Here is a 17,504-nt window from a genome sequence, read left to right as displayed (position 1 = left end):
CTAGAATTGCCGTGAGGTATAAGGGCATTAAACTGGATAAAATGACCAATACTGTAGCTTTGGTTCTGCCAATAAACAAATGGCTTGGCCACAGGCAGAGACTAATCTTTCTCTCGTAAACCAATAAGTTTCTCAAGGAAAGACACAGCATATATATTGCTTTGAAATTGTTTCCAAGCATTTAAAAAATATCCTTAAATATTTTGAAGTCATGATTTTTAATGCCTTCATTGTCCAAAGAATTTTGTACCATAATATATTTTATTATTCCTCCATTGTTAGATTGTTCTCAGTGTTTCATTATTGTGAACCATGTTACAATAAAAACTCTTGTCCCAATGGCTCTATTTATACTTCTGATAATTTTATGAGGCTAATTACAGGGCCAAAATTTACATGTTAAAGGATTAGTAAATATCACAAATTTGGCATCCAGAAGGGTTGGACTAATTTGCACTCTTGCCAGCAGTCTAACAGAAAAATCTGTTTCCACACAGTCTTATTAGCATGAGGTATTATCACTTTAAGAACAATCTCTGAAAATTGAGAAAGGAAGGAAAGGAGAAAGGAATGGAGTTGATAAGTTTATGATGAATTTTATGAATTGTGTATTCGATGTTTGTTCATTTTTTTATAAGCTATTCATCTTTTCTTATATCACTTTCTTTGTACATCACAAGTGCTGTTCAAAGTATTTGTTTTTAGTGTCAGTTTATGGTGGGGGGTTTTGTGTAACATTCTTACATTATCAGATTTATCTTTTGTTTCCAGTTATACTTAGACTTCCTCGCCTTGAGAGCCACAGACTCTTCCACTTTATTTGATATTTGTTTTGGCAGCTGATGTAAAATTAGGCATTCACAGGACCTCAGTGCCTTGGAAATTTACAGATCTTCATGTTTAACCCCTTCAGTTTATACTGAGGAAAGAGGCCCAAAGAGAGGAAAAGAAATTACCCAGGGATAAATACAGTTAGTTAATACCAGAACCAGGACTGAAATCAAGGATTTCTAGCTCCTAGTTTATGTCTTCCTTCAAAAAAAAAAATTAGTTTTCAATAACATCAGAAAAAAATAATTTCCTTAAAAATTTAAAACATTATTAATCACCTCTCCAGATATTAGGTTTCTTGTTTTTCCTTCTCCAGAGTTAATCTTATTATTTTGAATGTATTCTTCCAGACTTAAAATATAATTTTATGTGGCCGAGCGCGGTGGCTCAAGCCTGTAATCCCAGCACTTTGGGAGGCCGAGGCAGGTGGATCACGAGGTCAAGAGATCGAGACCATCCTGGTCAATATGGTGAAACCCCGTCTCTACTAAAAAATACAAAAAATTAGCTGGGCATGGTGGCACGTGCCTGTAATCCCAGCTACTCGGGAGGCTGAGGCAGGAGAATTGCCTGAACCCAGGAGGCGGAGGTTGCGGTGAGCCGAGATCGCGCCATTGCACTCCAGCCTGGGTAACAAGAGCAAAACTCCATCTCAAAAAATAATAATAATAATAATAATTTTATGTGTTTATGTATACACAAATAACATATACTACTATGGAATGGTTGGGTGGCATAAATTGTATCATATTGTATGTATTCTTCAATGTACCGTTCTAATTCTATTGTTTTGAGGTGTCCATCATTTGAGCAGGCCACATTTTATTTAGCCACTTACCCATGAACATTTCCTTAGAAATGTTTCCTTAGAAACAATTCTACGACACTCATGATGTCACATGCTTTCTTGGGCCCTCAGGCAAGCTTCTCTCAAGAGTCGGTATTGAGAAGTGAAACTGCTGCATCACGGCTAATGACCTTTTCAGTTCTAAGAGATTTTGACAAATTACTCCTTTACTGGCAATGTACTCACTGCCTTATAATATCAGCTTGACATTATACTTTTAATTTTTTATCTATCTGATGAAAGATGTCATATCTCTAAAATTTGTATTTTCCTAATTACTCATAAGGTTGAACATCTTCTTGCATATGTATTGTTCATTTATCTCTTCCATACACTTCATATTTATTTACCTTTTAAGAATAATTCAATTGTTAGGGATGTTTTATCTATTTGATTTTTATATACCTTGGAAAATAATCTTTGTCTATTACAATGCCCTATATACAGAGTGTGTCACTTTAATTTTCTTTGCGGTATTTTTGTTCTACAGAAAAATTTTAATTTGACAATATCAAAATTATTGATATTTCTTTCTCTTCTTATTTTGTTCTTCTTGTCCCAAGAAGATCCTGTATCTCTCAAGATCATGAAAATCATTTTGAAAAATTTTTTCAGTACTTTATAGGTTTTTTATGAATTTTAACTCAGAGATCAAATAACAGCAGAGTTTATTTGGGGTCCATTGTAAGGCACTGACATTTTTCCCATAGAGTGCTAATTGTGTCAGCATTGAAGTACTTGTCTCTTCCCTACAAGCTGAAAGACTATTTCTATCCATAACCCAAATTCCAGTATTGGATTCTGTACTTTTTCCTCGGTTTGGTTTATCTGTCCATTTACAGCAACTCCCACACTATCTTGATGACCACAGCTTTATCATTTGTCTTGATACATGATTGTTTAGTTCAATGCTTTTTCCATCTCCTTTTAGAGATGCAAGTTTATCTTCTATCATAGCCAAAGAAGACCAAGACAGACCAAGAGAGGCCATGTCTCTGGCACTCAGCTCCAACAGCAGGCAGTAGTGAGGATTTGGTACAAGGACTAAAACCCACCTTACTGCCAAGTGACCCTCCTCTCACCAGCCTCCCCTGCTGCCACCCAAATTCCTGCCACTGAACTACTCCTCAAAATAAAGCACAGCTGTAAAAGGCACACCTGTTTTGGATTAGTTACAATAAATCAGGATCTGTATTAATTTCAGGTCCCGGACAGGTGAAGAACAAGCTGCATTTATACCAAGCCAATTAGGAAGCAGAAGAATATTCTAATCTTGAGTTTTTATTTTTCCTCTTAGGACAAAGGGGGTTACACTTGAGGATCCTAAACTTCCTGTTGTTTTCAGACTCCTGTGAGTCTTTACAGAAATGCCTGGAAAAGTCGTAGGACCGCTCTAGGTCCATCTAACTGAGCCCATGGTTTCCAAACTTTAAAGCCCAAGAGAATCCTCAGACAGCATATTAAAAATGCAGGTTCAGGCCAAGCATGGTGACTCACGCCTATAATCCCAGCACTGTGGGAGGCCAAAGCAGGGAGATCACCTGAGGTCAGGAGTTCGAGACTAGCCTGGCCAATATGGAGAAACCCTGTCTCTACTACTAAAAAAATAAAAATAAAAAATAAAAAATAAACCTGGGCATGGTGGCCGGCCCCTGTAGTCCCAGTTACTTGGGAGGCTGAGGCAGGAGAATCGCTTGAACCCGGGAGGTAGAGATTGCAGTGAGCCGAGACTGTACCACTGCACTCCAGCCTGGGTGACAGAGTGAGATTCTGCCTCCAATAAATAAATAAATAAAAATAATAAAAATGCAGGTTCAGCAAGTCTGGGGTAAAACAGGGACCTGTGCTTTCTTTTTTTTTTTTAATCAGGTGATTCCAATGCAAATTGTCGAGGCCCTCACTTTAAGACACTGCCCTAAGGACTCCAAGCAGAGTCGGGCCACCTGAACATGAGACATCAAAATCCTCAGCGTAGTCTGTTTGCCTGACAGGTTTCCGTGAGTATTCTCTGTGAGACTAGGCTGCAGGGGAATGAGGTCAGTGTAGCCCACGCGCTGCAGTGGTTCTTACGCAGTTTTTCCTTGGCAAAAGAAACCAGAACAGCTGGAATAAATCACAGAAAATTGAGCAGGAAAACAAAGCCTTTTAAGTCAGCTTTTGCATTGGCAGCAGGGACCCTACTGAGTTGTATTTTAGCAGAATTTCAAATGCAGCCTACTGTCTGGGGTCTTCTGTCCTAAGAAGCATGCTGCAGGCCTGCGTGTCTAAGGACAGGTTGCATGGCTCCCCAGGCCCACCTTTAACAGCAGCTTTGCTGGCTCAGACACCCGCCTCTGTCTTCGAGGTCTCAGCACCCTCCACTGGCTCCATCTGGAAGCTCTTCAGCATCTCCGCTCTGTTATGTTGTGTGTGGTGTTGTTGGGTTTTGTTTTTGTTTTGTGTTTCGTTTTGTTTTGAGACCGAGGATTGCTCTGTCACCCAGGCTGGAGTGCAGTGGTGCAATCTTGGCTCACTGTAGCCTCAACCTCCCTGGGTTCAAGGGAACTTCCCATCTCTGCCTCCCGAGTAGCTGAGACTACAGGCATGCATCACCACGCCCAGCTAATTTTTTTGTATTTTCAGTAGAGACACGGTTTCACTGTGTTAGCCAGGATGGTCCTGATCTCCTGGCCTCGTGATCCGCCTGCCTTGGCCTCCCAAGGTGCTGGGATTACAGGCATGAGCCACTGCACCGGGCCCTATATTGTGTGTTTTTAATATCTGCCATAATGGCTTCCTGCCAGCCTGGGCCACCTCCCTGGGTAGTCCAAGTGAGCTTCCTGGGCACATTTCTGATTTTGTTAGTTTCAGGTTTCAAAATGGTTTGTTTCCTAAGTAACTTCTTGGGGATGCTAATTTTCCCCAAATCCCTTATACTTTAAGTGTGTGATTTTTCAGAATGTGAGGTGTTTCTGGAATGCATATATTCCACTAGGGAAGGAAAGCCTTATGTGTGAAGAATACCCATTGCCTCTGTTTGAAAAGTAATATCGAATAACCTGATGCTCTGTTCCTTGGCTAAGATTGTGGGAAATCAGGGGCATAGATTCCAGAATCCCCAAGAAAAGTGCATCACAAGCTGCATAGCCTTTAGCTCTCTGCAGCCCTATTTGGCAGAGGTGGAACTCGGAGCCCCACCCCCACTCCCTAGGGTTTAGCTCCATGTGGGCTCCAGGACTCTCAGCCACGGCTGTGCCTCCGTTACCCAGGGTCAGCTTCCATAAGGGCACGCATGCCTGAGCTCTACCCTACATCTACTGAAATAAGGACCTCTGAGGTGGGGCTTGTACATCTGTATACAGTCGGCCCTCTGTGTCCGTGGGTTTTACATTTTGGATTCAACCAACCATGGACTCAAGAGATTTGGGGAAAAATTGCATCTTTACTGAACATGTACCAACTTTTAAAATGGTTATTCTTAACAATTGAGTATAACAACTCACGTAGCACTTACATTGTATTAGGTGTTATGAGGAATTAGAGATGATTTGAAGTGTACAGGAGGATGTGTATAAGTTATTTGCAAATACTATGCCATTTTATGTCAGAGACTTGAGCGTCCTCAGATTTTGGTATCTGAGGGGAGTCCTGAAACCAATCCCCCACAGATACCAAGGGACAACTCTATTTAGAAGTAACAAGCCAGGCACAGTGGCTCACGCCTACAATCCCAGCACTTTGAAAGGCCAAGGCAAGAATATCGCTTGGGCCCAGGGGTTTGAGACCATCCTGGCCAACATGACAAAACCCCATCTCTATTAAAAATAGAAAAATAAGCCAGGTGTGGTGGTGCGTACCTGTAGTCTTAGCTACTCGTGAGCCTGAGATCACCTGAGGTCCAAGCTACAGTAAGCAGTAATCGGACCACTGCACGCCAGCCTGGGTGACACAGACCCTGTCTTAGAGGAAAAGAAAGTTTCCATATGGTTCTGCAGCTCAGCGAAGGTTCTCAACCTTGGAAGTATAGATAATCACTTGGCAGCTTTTAGCATTTCCGATGCCCGCACTGCAGACCAAATCACATCAGAATCTCTAAGGGCAGAACCCAGGCAGCTGAATGTTCTAAAGCTCCCAGGCGATTCCACGCAGAGCTAGGGTTGACGGCACAGTTTGGGGGTATTTTCTAATCCAGGAAGGATCCTATACTCTGTAGACCGGGACTATTGGAACTTCCATGTATGTATGAATCTCCCAGGAATCTGGTTGAGAATGCAGATTCTGATTCATTAGGACTGGAACAGGGCGTCTGAGCCTGCATTTCTACCCAGCTGGCCCAGGGACCACACCATGAATCACAAAACTGCAGGTACTAATGACTCTTTATTGATTATTTAACCCTGGCCAAGGATAATAACTGCAGTGAGCCAGGACATTAAACTGCGGGTCCAGGACAGTTAATGGTATTTGGCAGAAGTGACACAGCAGGCTTTGTGATTAAAAAGAAAACAAATGTTTGTGTTCCTCCCTGGGTCAGCTAAGGAATGGTACTGACAAGAGGCATGATGGACACACTGTAAGAGATGAGCGATTAGAAACTTCGGCCCTTCCCATCATCAGCTGAGATCTGGCTTATTAGCCCTATGAAGTCATTGTTTTAATAGTTGTTGTTTTGGGAGAATACAACTTAGTATGCAAATGAACTCAAGATCTCAGGTTGTTCTTAGATGGGAGCACTGGATTACAAGATGGTTTAGATCCGCTGCTTATATTTTTCTATGTCCTGAAACCATTTACCAGAGCCCTGTGATGTATCCGCCTGTTCCTGGGTGGCCACGCCGATTTTTAGGCTGCTGCAGACTCTCTGCCTGCACCACCTGCCTACCAACTAGCCTGAACTTAGATTAACATGAAGTTTCACACCACATCAGCTCAAATCTGCTTGGCATAGAAGAAGTAAATGTTCTGCTGTTACTTAAAACACAACTGGGAATTAGTGGGCTATGGCGGCAGTTTGCCACCTTTGAAGGCATGAACTCTCAAGGCGTGAATACATAGATCAGTTAGTGGGAACTGCTGGACTTGAACATCAAGGCCTCTTTCTCTATCACCCCCGGCTTTCTGTTTAAATCAGTGAATCCTCAGATTGTGGGCAAATCCAGGAAAGATGATACATCCAGACTTGCTCATTCTTTCCAAACAGCACATGGTAGTCCTATTGATTAACTAAATGCCTCTCAACCTTTAGTTCAACTGGATCTGATCATCTGTTCAGTCCCACAGGTTCATGGGGGCACCTCTTCCCTGGTTATACTCCCAGCCCCTGGCTGTGAGGCTGATGTTCTCCCGGCCACTGGTAAAATCCCTGGGAGGAAGTGACCATAAGCTTTCCCCTGACCTCAAAGAGGAGATGAGACCTTGACTTTCTTTCCTTCTTCTTTTCCTTCCTTCCTTCCTTTCTTACTTATTTTCTCTTTCTTTCTCTCTCTTTCTTTCATTCTTCTTTTTTCTTCCTTTCTTTCTTTTCTTTCTCTCTCACTCTTTCTTTCTTTTCTTCTTTCTTTCTCTTTCTTTTTTTTCTCTCTCTCTTTCTTTCTTTTCTTCCTCTCTCTCTTTTTCTTTTCTTTCTCCCTCCCTCCCTCCCTTTCTTTCTTCCTTCTTTCCTTCCTTTCACAGAGTCTTACTCTGTGCCCCAGGCTAGAGTACAGTGGTGTGATCTCAGCTTGCTGCAACCTCCACCTCCCCAGTTCACATGATTCTCTTACCTCCTGAGTAGCTGAGATTATAGGCAAGTACTACCATGCCCGGCTCATTTTTGCATTTTTAGTAGAGATAGGGTTTCACCATGTTAGCCAGGATGGTCTTGAACTCCCGGCTCAAGTGATTCACCCACCTCAGCCTCCCAAAGTGTTAGGATTACAGGCATGAGGCACTGCACTTGGAAAACTCTTACGTCTTCCTTGAGAACTTACTGAGTGCCTGGCACTATGCTAAGTTCTCTTTTTAAACATCGGTACAAAGCCTTGTCAATAAATGATGCTAGAAAAGTTGAACATCCACAGGAAAAAAAAAAAAAAGAACCTTAATCTAAACCTCGTACGTTCTAAAAAAAATCAACTTAAAATGGATCACAGGCTTCAAACCTAAAGCATGAAGCAATAAAACCTAGAGAAAGACCAGAGCAGAAAGAAAATCTTCAGGATGTAGGGAAAGGCAAAGAGTTTTTAGACTCGACACCAAAAGTAAAATCCTTAAAAGGAAAATCCGATCATTAGACCTCATCATTTCAGTAGAATGAAAGGCTTTTGCTTTACGAGAGGCCAGGTAAAGAAGATAGAAAGACAAACTACAGACGAGGAGAAAATATCTATAAACCAACAAAAGACTACTCTCTAGAATGTATATAGAAGTCTCAAAATTCAACCATAAAATAACAATCCAGTTAGGAAATGGATTTAACAGACATTTCACCAAAGAAAATATACAACTGGCAAATAAACACATTTTAAAATGTTCAAAATTAGTAACTATTAGGGAAATGCAAATTAAAAACCACAGTGGGATATCACCACACACGTATCAGAAAGTCTGGAATTAAAAAAAAAAAAATGACACCACCAGCTAGGTACAGTGGCTCAAGCCTGTAATCCCAGCACTTTGGGAGGCTGAGGCAGGCGGATCACCTGAGGTCGGGAGTTCGAGACCTGCCTGACCAACATACAGAAACCCTGTGTCTACTAAAAGATACAAAAATTAGCCAGGCACGGTGGCTCAGGTCTGTAATCCCCAGCTACTCCGGAGTCTGAGGCAGGAGAATTGATTGAATCCAGGAGCAGAGTTTGCAGTGAGCTGAGATCGCGTCATTGTACTCCAGCCTGGGCAACAAGAGTGAAACTCCGCCTCAAAAAAAAAACAAAAACAAAAAAAGACAACACTAAATGCTGGTGAGGATGTTGAGAAACTGGGCCCTCATACATAGCTGACAGGAACATAGAAAGTTACAGCATCTCTCAAAAACAGTTGGACAGTTTCATTACAAACTAAATATGCAATCCCTATATGACCCAGCAATGACAGTCCTGGCCATTGGTCCCATAGAAACAAAGACTTATATTCACACAAAACCCTGTACATAAATGTTTCAGCCATAAGAGAAAAAACTGGAATCAGCCCAAATGTGCTTCAAGCAGTGAAAGACTAAGCAAACTGCCTGGAATACTAATCAGCAATAAGAAGGAATAAACTTTTGATATACACAAGTTAAATGAATCTCATGGAATTATGCTAAATTTCAAAAAAAAAAATCTCAAAAACTTATATACTGTATGATTCCATTTATGTAACATGTTTGAAATAACAAAAGTTTAGAATTGCAGGACAAAGTAGTGGTTACCGGGGCTACCAAAGTGGGAGGAAGAAGGAGGTGTGTGTGGTTATTAAGGGTAACACAAGGGATCTTTGTGGTAATGGAATTGTTCCATAGCTTGACTCTGGTAGTGGATACAGGAACCTACACAGGTGATAAATGTCTGTAGCTCTTAATACACACATAGTACAAGCACAACTGGGGAAATCCAAATTAGATCAGCAGATTGTATCAATGTCAATATCCTGGTTATGACATTATACAATTGTTTTGTAAAATGTCACCATTGGCGGAACCTGGGCAAAGTGCACTGCCATCTCTCGGTATTATTTCTTACAACTGCACGTGAACTGCAATGATCTCAGTAAACATTTCAGTTAAAAAAATGTAATAAAACCATTTGTAAATGGTATAGATCTGCTAATGAATTCTGAAACATTATACTTAGTGTATTCTGGTCCTGTATGTTTAATTCTAAATTGAGTATTAAGGGAATGCAGTATTTTATATATATATATATATATATATATATATATATATATATATATATATACACACACACACACATATATATGTATATATAAAATATATCCATATATATATATATTTTTTTTTTTTTAAGAGATGGGGTCTTGCTATGTTGCCCATGCTGGTCTTGAACTCCTGGGCTTAAATAGTCCAACTGCCTTGGCCTCCCAAAGTGCTGGGATTACAGGTATGAACCCCCACACCTAGCCAGGAATGCAGTATTTTAATTAGAACTCCACCGACACTTTTATCTAGAGGCGTGTTGCCAGTTTTATCTTCTATAAAACTTTTGTCCCAAGAAAGTCAAGATTACAAAGAACGAGGATGAGAATGCCATGGGTTGCTCTGAAAGAAGGAATTGTAGTTAAGGGTGAGTAAAGCAACTCAAAGCACCTTGCAGGATCTCAGTCTTGAAGCAGCAGGTAGGCTGAGCTAGAAACAAGGTGGACAAAGGAATTTCAGAAAGGAAAATGGACAATCCACTACACGTTTTCCAGGTGAGGAAACCAGCTTGTACCCCTCCTTTGCCTCCCAGAGATAGACAGAGGCAAAAGATAGAAAGTCCTGAGTGCTAGGTGAATATGGTAAGAGCTTCCTGAATCTAATTTGCAATTTTTCAGAGATCATGAAGTACTAATAAAGCAAAGTTGTATATAAATCACCAGCATTCACAAGGGAACCCACATGCAAGATTTAGATGGTTCAGAACAGGGGTCCCCAACCCCCAGGCCACGGACCAGTACTGGTCTGCAGCCTGATAGGAGCTGGACCACACAGCAGCAGGTGAGCAGCAGGGCACAAACCCTATTGTGAATGGTGCATGCGAGGGATCTAGGTTGTGTGTTCCTTATGAGAATCTAATGCCTGATGATCTGAGGTGGAACAGTTTCATCCTGAAACCATCCCTGGTTTGTCTTCCACAAAACCAGTCCCTGGTGCCAAAAAGTTTGGGGACTGCTGGTTTAGAACAAACTAACCCATTCCCAGGGCCAAAAGAGTAACTAATAGGAAGCATGTCCTATGAGCAGAGAGTTGGCCTCAGCATCTTTTATGTGAAGGCAACCGAAGAATGTACTCAGGAAAATAAAGGCCATAGAGTGGTAGACACCAATGATCATTAGAATCACACCTAACTATACTTGGCATTTACTCTAGTATTGTATGGCTACTTATCCGGTCTATAATTGATTGCCTATTACATAGCAGGAGTACTCTAGGCACCTAGGACACATCAGCAAACAAAATATACTGAACAAATTCCCTTCCATTGTGGAGCTCAATTCTGTGCTTAGTGCTGATTCTAGATCAGGAAGATTCTTAACTACCAGAGCCCAAGAACGCATTTCCTTACTGTACACTCGCGATCCCATGACCCCAAACAGACATGCAACTCCCTCTGGGGTGAAGCTGGGCAGCTGTGCAGGAACAAAGACACAGCACTTCTGATTTAAGAGTGAAGATGATCTTACCCCAGTGTGGCTGCTGAGAAACTTAAGACGGGCAGACTGTCAGGCCTTGCCTCTGAGTTGGACTGGGAAAGTGAGCTCAAAACCAAGGTGCAAGAGTTGGCGGTGTGACTCTTGAAGATGGTTCAAGTTAGCCTGGGGTACCCTCTCTGTTTTCCACTCCCAAACTGGGATTAACTTGATAATCTTCCATAAATGTAGAGAAACTGGAGGCTTTCCAATATTAGCTTGGATAGGTACTATTTCAGGACAAATCACAGTAAGATGGCCTTGCATTGTGAAAGAGAGAAAGGGAGACAGGAAGGGAATACACCTGGAGATGTACATTTCGGCAGGAGACAGTCTACACTATGGCCTTGTTCTTAGAACGTTAGCGAGATGGAGTTTTTCTCAGCATGCTGAAAACGGTACGCAGACGAAGAAAAAATACTAGGAGGTAAACTACTGAAGGCACCTAACGGTAAGTGAATCAGGCAAGACTCCAGAGTGGGCCAATTTGGCCAGGCGTGGTGGCTCACGCCTGTAATCCCAACAATTTCAGAGGCTGAGGTGGTTGGATCACCTGAAGTCAAGAGTTCAAGACCAGTTTGGCCAACATGGTGAAACCCCCGTCTCTGCTAAAGATATAAAAAATTAGCCAGGCGTGGTGGCATCGTGTGCCTCTAATCTCATCTACTCAGGAGGCTGAGGCAGGAGAATCGCTTGAACCCAGGAGGCGGAGGTTGCAGTAAGCTGAGATCACGCCACTGCACTCCAGCCTGGGTACAGGACTAGACTCCATCCCCCTACCAAAAAAAAAAAAAAAGTGGGCAAACGTATTACTATAATCCCCAGCCCAGGATTTTTAAGCATCTCAAATTTTTAGCTCCTCACAAGCCTCAAATGTCTGAGAATAAATATTTAAAATGTCTTTTGAATTTGTTATGGAGACACTCACCTATCTTTTTGTGAACAGTATTATTCTTTAAAACAGTTGAATTTAGTTCCCAATGACCCCCAGTGCTTCTGTATCATATCTATGATGATAGTGAGCCATTTGCTGTAAATTTGGCTACATTGTATATGTGTGTAGAAAATATAGGTATCTCCTACAACTAAATAGAAACCTTTTGTATGAGTAAAAGAATCTCACATATGCCAGTTCCTATGGCAACATTTTCCTGTTTTAATCCAAGAAAAATAAACAACACTGAAAGATCCTAGCTCTAACTTCAGGCTGCACAGAACTGCTCTGCAATGCACAGCTTCCACTCACATTTCTGGTTGTCTCTTGAGAGCGGGGTCAGCTCTCCTACTGATCACTGCAAAGTGAGAAATGGTCTCACCACTTGTGAAAAAGGCAAGCTCTTCAGTTTGCTTTCTGAACAACAATGCTCACAGTTCCGTGCTAATTGTCTTAGTCACACCACAGAACACAGGTTGGACCTTGAGCTGATACCTGATGCAGTGGGTGTATAGTGATGAATGTGTGTGTGAGCGTATAAGGCAAAGAGTTCCATGAGGCTTTCCACAGGGTGCATAAGGTAGGTGACCTGAGTCCCCAGAAATGGCCCATTTTACCTGACTGCCTTGCTAGTAAACAAGGGAGCTAGGGCTCTCCATCTCAGAATTCAGTTTAGGGCACAAGCTGAGGATAATGAAGCGGGCTCTTTCCTTCCAGCTCTTTGAAATTTTGGGCAGATGAATGAGATAGAAATTGCCTTTCACAGTGGTTGGTCTAAAATTGATACCGTCAATAAATAGCCCCCTTCCCTTCCACTTGACTCCTTTTGAGCTATTTTATCACCTTCCCCCACCTTTAATAATAAAAGTAATTTGCCCAATGAAACACACTTTGAGTGGATAAATGACTGCAAAAAAGGCACTCAGCTGAGCAAGGAAGAGCATTTTACGAATGGAAAAAGAAATGCCACATTTATCAACATGAACAAATGAACATTGTCACTTTATTCTGTATTAACATATGGCCAAAGCACCTCCATAAGCTTATCGTGGGCATGAAACTGTGGTCATTGGTGTGTGAGCTGCCAAGTGGCATGTGTATTAAACAACTGGATGGGAGAACCTGGCTCTCCTGTGAAAGGTAGAGTATAAATGCAGCTTTTACCTGGCTGCTTTGGCCAGCAGAACAGAACCGTTTGCTCAGTCAACAGTTACCTAAAATCTGGAGATTTTTAGATTGGCTCTTTTACGACTAGGTCTTTAGAAATTCATGTATCGATTTTTAAATATTTTCACAGTTACGTCACTTTGCATTGGGAATATTTTATTTTTTTTGGAGTATATCTATTCTTCTGTAAAAACAATACTAGGTTTCTACTACAAACTTGGGGAAAAGGGGAATACAGAGTATAGTAAAAATAATGGACAAATAACCTTTCTTAGGTATTTATTTACAAAACTCAAATCTTGTCCATACTACAGCGTCAGTCCAAAGCTCATTTGGGATGCTTTAAACTGAAAATATCATTAAAAATGTAAGTTATGTATCAAGCACAACATCTTTTGTGCATTGATTATTCCCATAAATTGAATGTCATCTCTTTATACTCCCAAATCAGTAATAAGGGAAAACAAGTTTATTTCTTGGAGGCTGGTTTTTTTTTTTAGCCTCTTTTATACTCTGTTTTAAACAAAATAAGACAAACACCCTATTAAAAGCCCCCCACCAGTGTAACAAAAGCTGCTCTGCCTGCCTTCCCTAGCGTCACAATAAAAGTGAATTCTGCAAGTCTTTCAGACAAACTGAAATCTTTCATTCATACTACAAATTCTGACTAAAGCCAAGATCTATCATTTTCCAAGTACCTCCCTGCAAATGATTAAAAACAATTTTTTTTTCTTTTTCCCTTAAAGGCTACACACAAAACATTTACTTGAGAAACTTTCTGAATAGTGGAATTGCCTGGTAAAACATATGCAGCAGACAAAATATCAGATTTCTTTTTCCAGCTGTCCAGAATCCCATTAGTGCCTCTTACTTCTATCAGTCTTTGCTATAATTAGGACGGCTTAGGGTTTATCTGGGTCTTTTTTCAAAACCAGATTTCCTTCCTAGCAGCAGCAGCTGTCCTGCACAAGTACCCTGAGGGTGTTGGGAGACTTATTTTGATTTACATTATGGTACAGCAATCATGAATGTGAAGTAAAGACACACACACACACACACACACACACACACACACACACACACACACACACACACATTCTTTTTATCTTGTAATTTCTTTAAAGGAAAAACCTTACCTGCTGATAATGTCTCCAGCCTGGAACCTGGCTTGTTTCAAATAGAGTATTAACGTGCATTCCTTCCCCTTTGCAATTCGTGTTCCCTCCTTTGGAGAGTGAGTATGTTGAAGTTTGAAGGGTTTTTGCTTCTTGCTCTGCCTGGGTTGAAATAGCACATTCTCCTGCATCAGCATGGGAATTCCAATCCGTCGCTGCTGCTGTGGCATGAGAAGTCTCTCTTTTATCACTCTGGGTTAGTGGGTGGTTAGCAGATTCCTTGGCATAGCAGAGAGGAAGGGTATCTTCTGTTGTACTTTCTCTCAGGTTGGCATTCGGCTTCTTGGGATTTTCCTTCATTCCCAGCCGCCTTCCCCTGGCAGGTTTCTGTGAACCCCTCTTGCTCCGTAAGTCTTTTTCCCCCACTCTCTTCTCAGCTCCAGTCTCCCAACACTGGCTCATCCCGGAGTTTTCCAGCTCACCAGACAAGGGCTTCATCTCTGCCTCTCTTATGGATTCATCCATGTTGAGCAGATTGTCACTGGTGAATTCTCTTGCTTGGTGGCTGTCTCTGGTTTCTCCTTGAATTCCCGGATAATCATTTTCAGCAGCCTCAGGAGCAGTGGGGAGTTTATATCTCCCCTGTTCTGTCACTGAAGACATCCCATCCTGGTAAGGTCCCAAAGAAAGAGTCATCCCTGTTTGTGGGGATGAGGGACCATGCTTGGAGGCTCTGCTGCTCCTCACCCCAACTTCTTGAGGTTGTGAGTGATGACCACAGAAGCCAGCAGTGGCAACCATAGGCCCAGCGTCACCCGACACCCGAGGCCCACAACCCATTCCACTGAGGAAATGCTCACACCCACCCAGGCAATGCTCACTGAATTCCACCTCTTCGTCATCGCTTTCTAATAAAAAAACATGCTCAGTCCCCAGCAGGTTCCTTTGCCAAACTGCATTAGAGTAATCCGTCATAACGTCGGAACATTCCAGATACTCCAAGTCATCATCTGAAAACTCCTCGGTGTAGGTTAGGGTTATCTCTGGGCAAAGTTCATAGTCACTGTCAGAGTCTTCACTGGAAACCTGTGGGCTGGGTTGTTTGTTGACCAGGGCACTGCCACCTGGGTAAACGTGCGCAGTTGCCTCAGACAGCGGGAGGCTGAGGCTAATGTATTTCTGTACTTTGGGATTTTGCTGACTAGAGTGTAAGCTTACATCCTGAGGACCATCCTTGTTCAGGCCACCATCCGTGAACTTTGACGCTGTGGAAGGCACTGTCTTAGAGCAGCATCCGTCTTGCTTTTCATAAATATGGCTGGAATTAAGGAAAAGCAACCCATCTGCAATTTCTTCTGTGTTACCTGAATCATAAGCCTCTCCAGTTTGCCTTGTTCCTTTAACACCCAAGGGATTTTCAGAACCAGACACCCTAATGTCAAGATTGGCCAATGACTGGACGGAGTGTGAATGGTGGGATTTGGAGGGGGAGGAGTCAGCTGACCTGGGAGTTCCCGGGGAGGTGCTTTCTTCTTCCTTGTAAGGATGTTCCTTCTCATCGATCTGGTTTGCACTTTCTTCATATGTCCCTGTTTCATTTTTCCAACCCGTTTCCCTGCCATCTTCCCAGTTAGGAGACAGTTGTGGGTTCTCTGACGAGCACTCAACCTCAACAGAAGCAGAACAGCAAATCATTCCAAAAGAGTTTTTAGCCGAGATTTGATAGACAGCAGCATCACTTCTGGTACAGCTAGGATGAAAAGAATACGCAGATAAGTTTGCCACATTTAGACATACATGCCAACATTTTTACACCATGGCACACAGAGAAAATGACTGTAATTTTACTGCATGTTCAAGGAGATCTGTGACCTCCCTGGAAAAGAGTTTGTGGCCGAAGGCAACTGACCTCTGGGCTCCAGTGTCCTAGCGCTGAGAATCCTAGGCAACTCAGCATCCTCCCTTAAAACTCCCCAACACGGCCTCAAATGGAAATTGCTGAGGATTGCGCCATGACAGTTTACAAATGCCATGGCAATGACAGGAAATTACTTTATATGTTCTAAGAGGGGGAGAAACCCTCAGTTCCAATAATTGCCCACCCCTTTCTTGGAAAACTCATGAATAGTCTACCCCATGTTTAGCATATCATCAAGAAATAACCATAAAAATGAGCAACCTGGCCAGGAGCGTGGTGGCTCACGCCTGTGATCCCAGCACTTTGGGAGGCCAAGGCGGGTGGATCACCTAAGGTCGGGAGTTTGAGACCAGCCTGACCAACATGAAGAAACCCCATCTCTACTAAACATATAAAATTAGCCGGGCATGGTGGTACATGCCTGTGATCCCAGCTACTCGGGAGGCTGAAGCAAGAGAATCACTTGAACCCGGGACGTGGAGGTTGCAGTGAGCTGAGATTGCACCATTGCACTCCAGCCCGGGCAAAAAGAGCAAAACTCCATCTCAAAAAAAAAAAAAAAAGAGCAACCCCGGAGGGCTGCCCTGCCTATGGAGCAGCCATTTTTTTCTTCCTTTACTTTCTTAATAAACTTCTTTTCACTTAAAAAAAAAAGAAAAAGGAAATGCTGAGAATTACTTAGATGAGTAGGGAAAATATTTTATATTCTGATTTCTTCTTCTTCTTGACCTTTACATCATTTTTATGTTACGGGAATTTGAAAAAGCATTATTTTTCTAGAGTGAGACATTGTACACAAATATGCAAAATATTAATTCTTCATGTGGTGGAATAGCACAGAGAGCCCTCAAATCTTTTGAAGAGTCTGCTAAGAGGATGTGATTCTTGCCAGAGGTCATAAAGATAATACCATGATAGGATTATGTATGTGAAGGACAGTGCTGTTGCCTTTTTAATTTAATGTGACTAAAAGTCTAAACCACAGCCCGTGAGCCCCACTGGCTGGCAACCCATGTCCACATGGCATTCTGACTCACATAGATCAAGCCAAGTTTTTTGCTTTGTCCCAGCAGGGGTTGAACCTGGATCGGACCTAGCCTGCTCTCTCGGTTCAGGACAGTGCTCCTGTGGCTCCTCCCATTGTCGATTAGTGGCTCCTCCCATTGTTGATCAGAGCCACATGGAGCCAGCAGCCTGATGTGCTCGACTGGGTCCTTTCCCACTGGAACTCTTCTCCAGACACCGCAATCCCAATAAAAACATGTTACCTGCATTTTGTATGTTGCACCCTTGTTAACCTCATTAGACCTCACTGTAATTGTAATATTGCTGACCTCACTGTATGCA

At 42.2% G+C, this 17,504-nt stretch overlaps 1 protein-coding gene across 5 annotated transcripts in view; it reads right to left on the bottom strand.

The window, feature by feature from the left end:
• Nucleotides 1-17,504, bottom strand: part of ALPK2 (alpha kinase 2) — a 143,752-nt gene that overhangs the window by 78,532 nt on the left and 47,716 nt on the right. For all 5 annotated transcript variants that reach the window (XM_074383348.1, XM_074383349.1, XM_074383346.1 and 2 more), the window contains one exon: nucleotides 14,261-15,989. In XM_074383348.1, the coding sequence (XP_074239449.1) occupies nucleotides 14,261-15,989 (1,729 nt within the window). The remainder of the gene's footprint in view (nucleotides 1-14,260; nucleotides 15,990-17,504) is intronic.

The sequence above is a fragment of the Saimiri boliviensis genome, chromosome 13, assembly GCF_048565385.1.
Source record: "Saimiri boliviensis isolate mSaiBol1 chromosome 13, mSaiBol1.pri, whole genome shotgun sequence".
NCBI classification, from domain to species: Eukaryota; Metazoa; Chordata; class Mammalia; order Primates; family Cebidae; genus Saimiri; species Saimiri boliviensis.
Note: the sequence above shows the minus strand (reverse complement) of the source record. Positions and strands in the feature narration are given on the sequence as shown.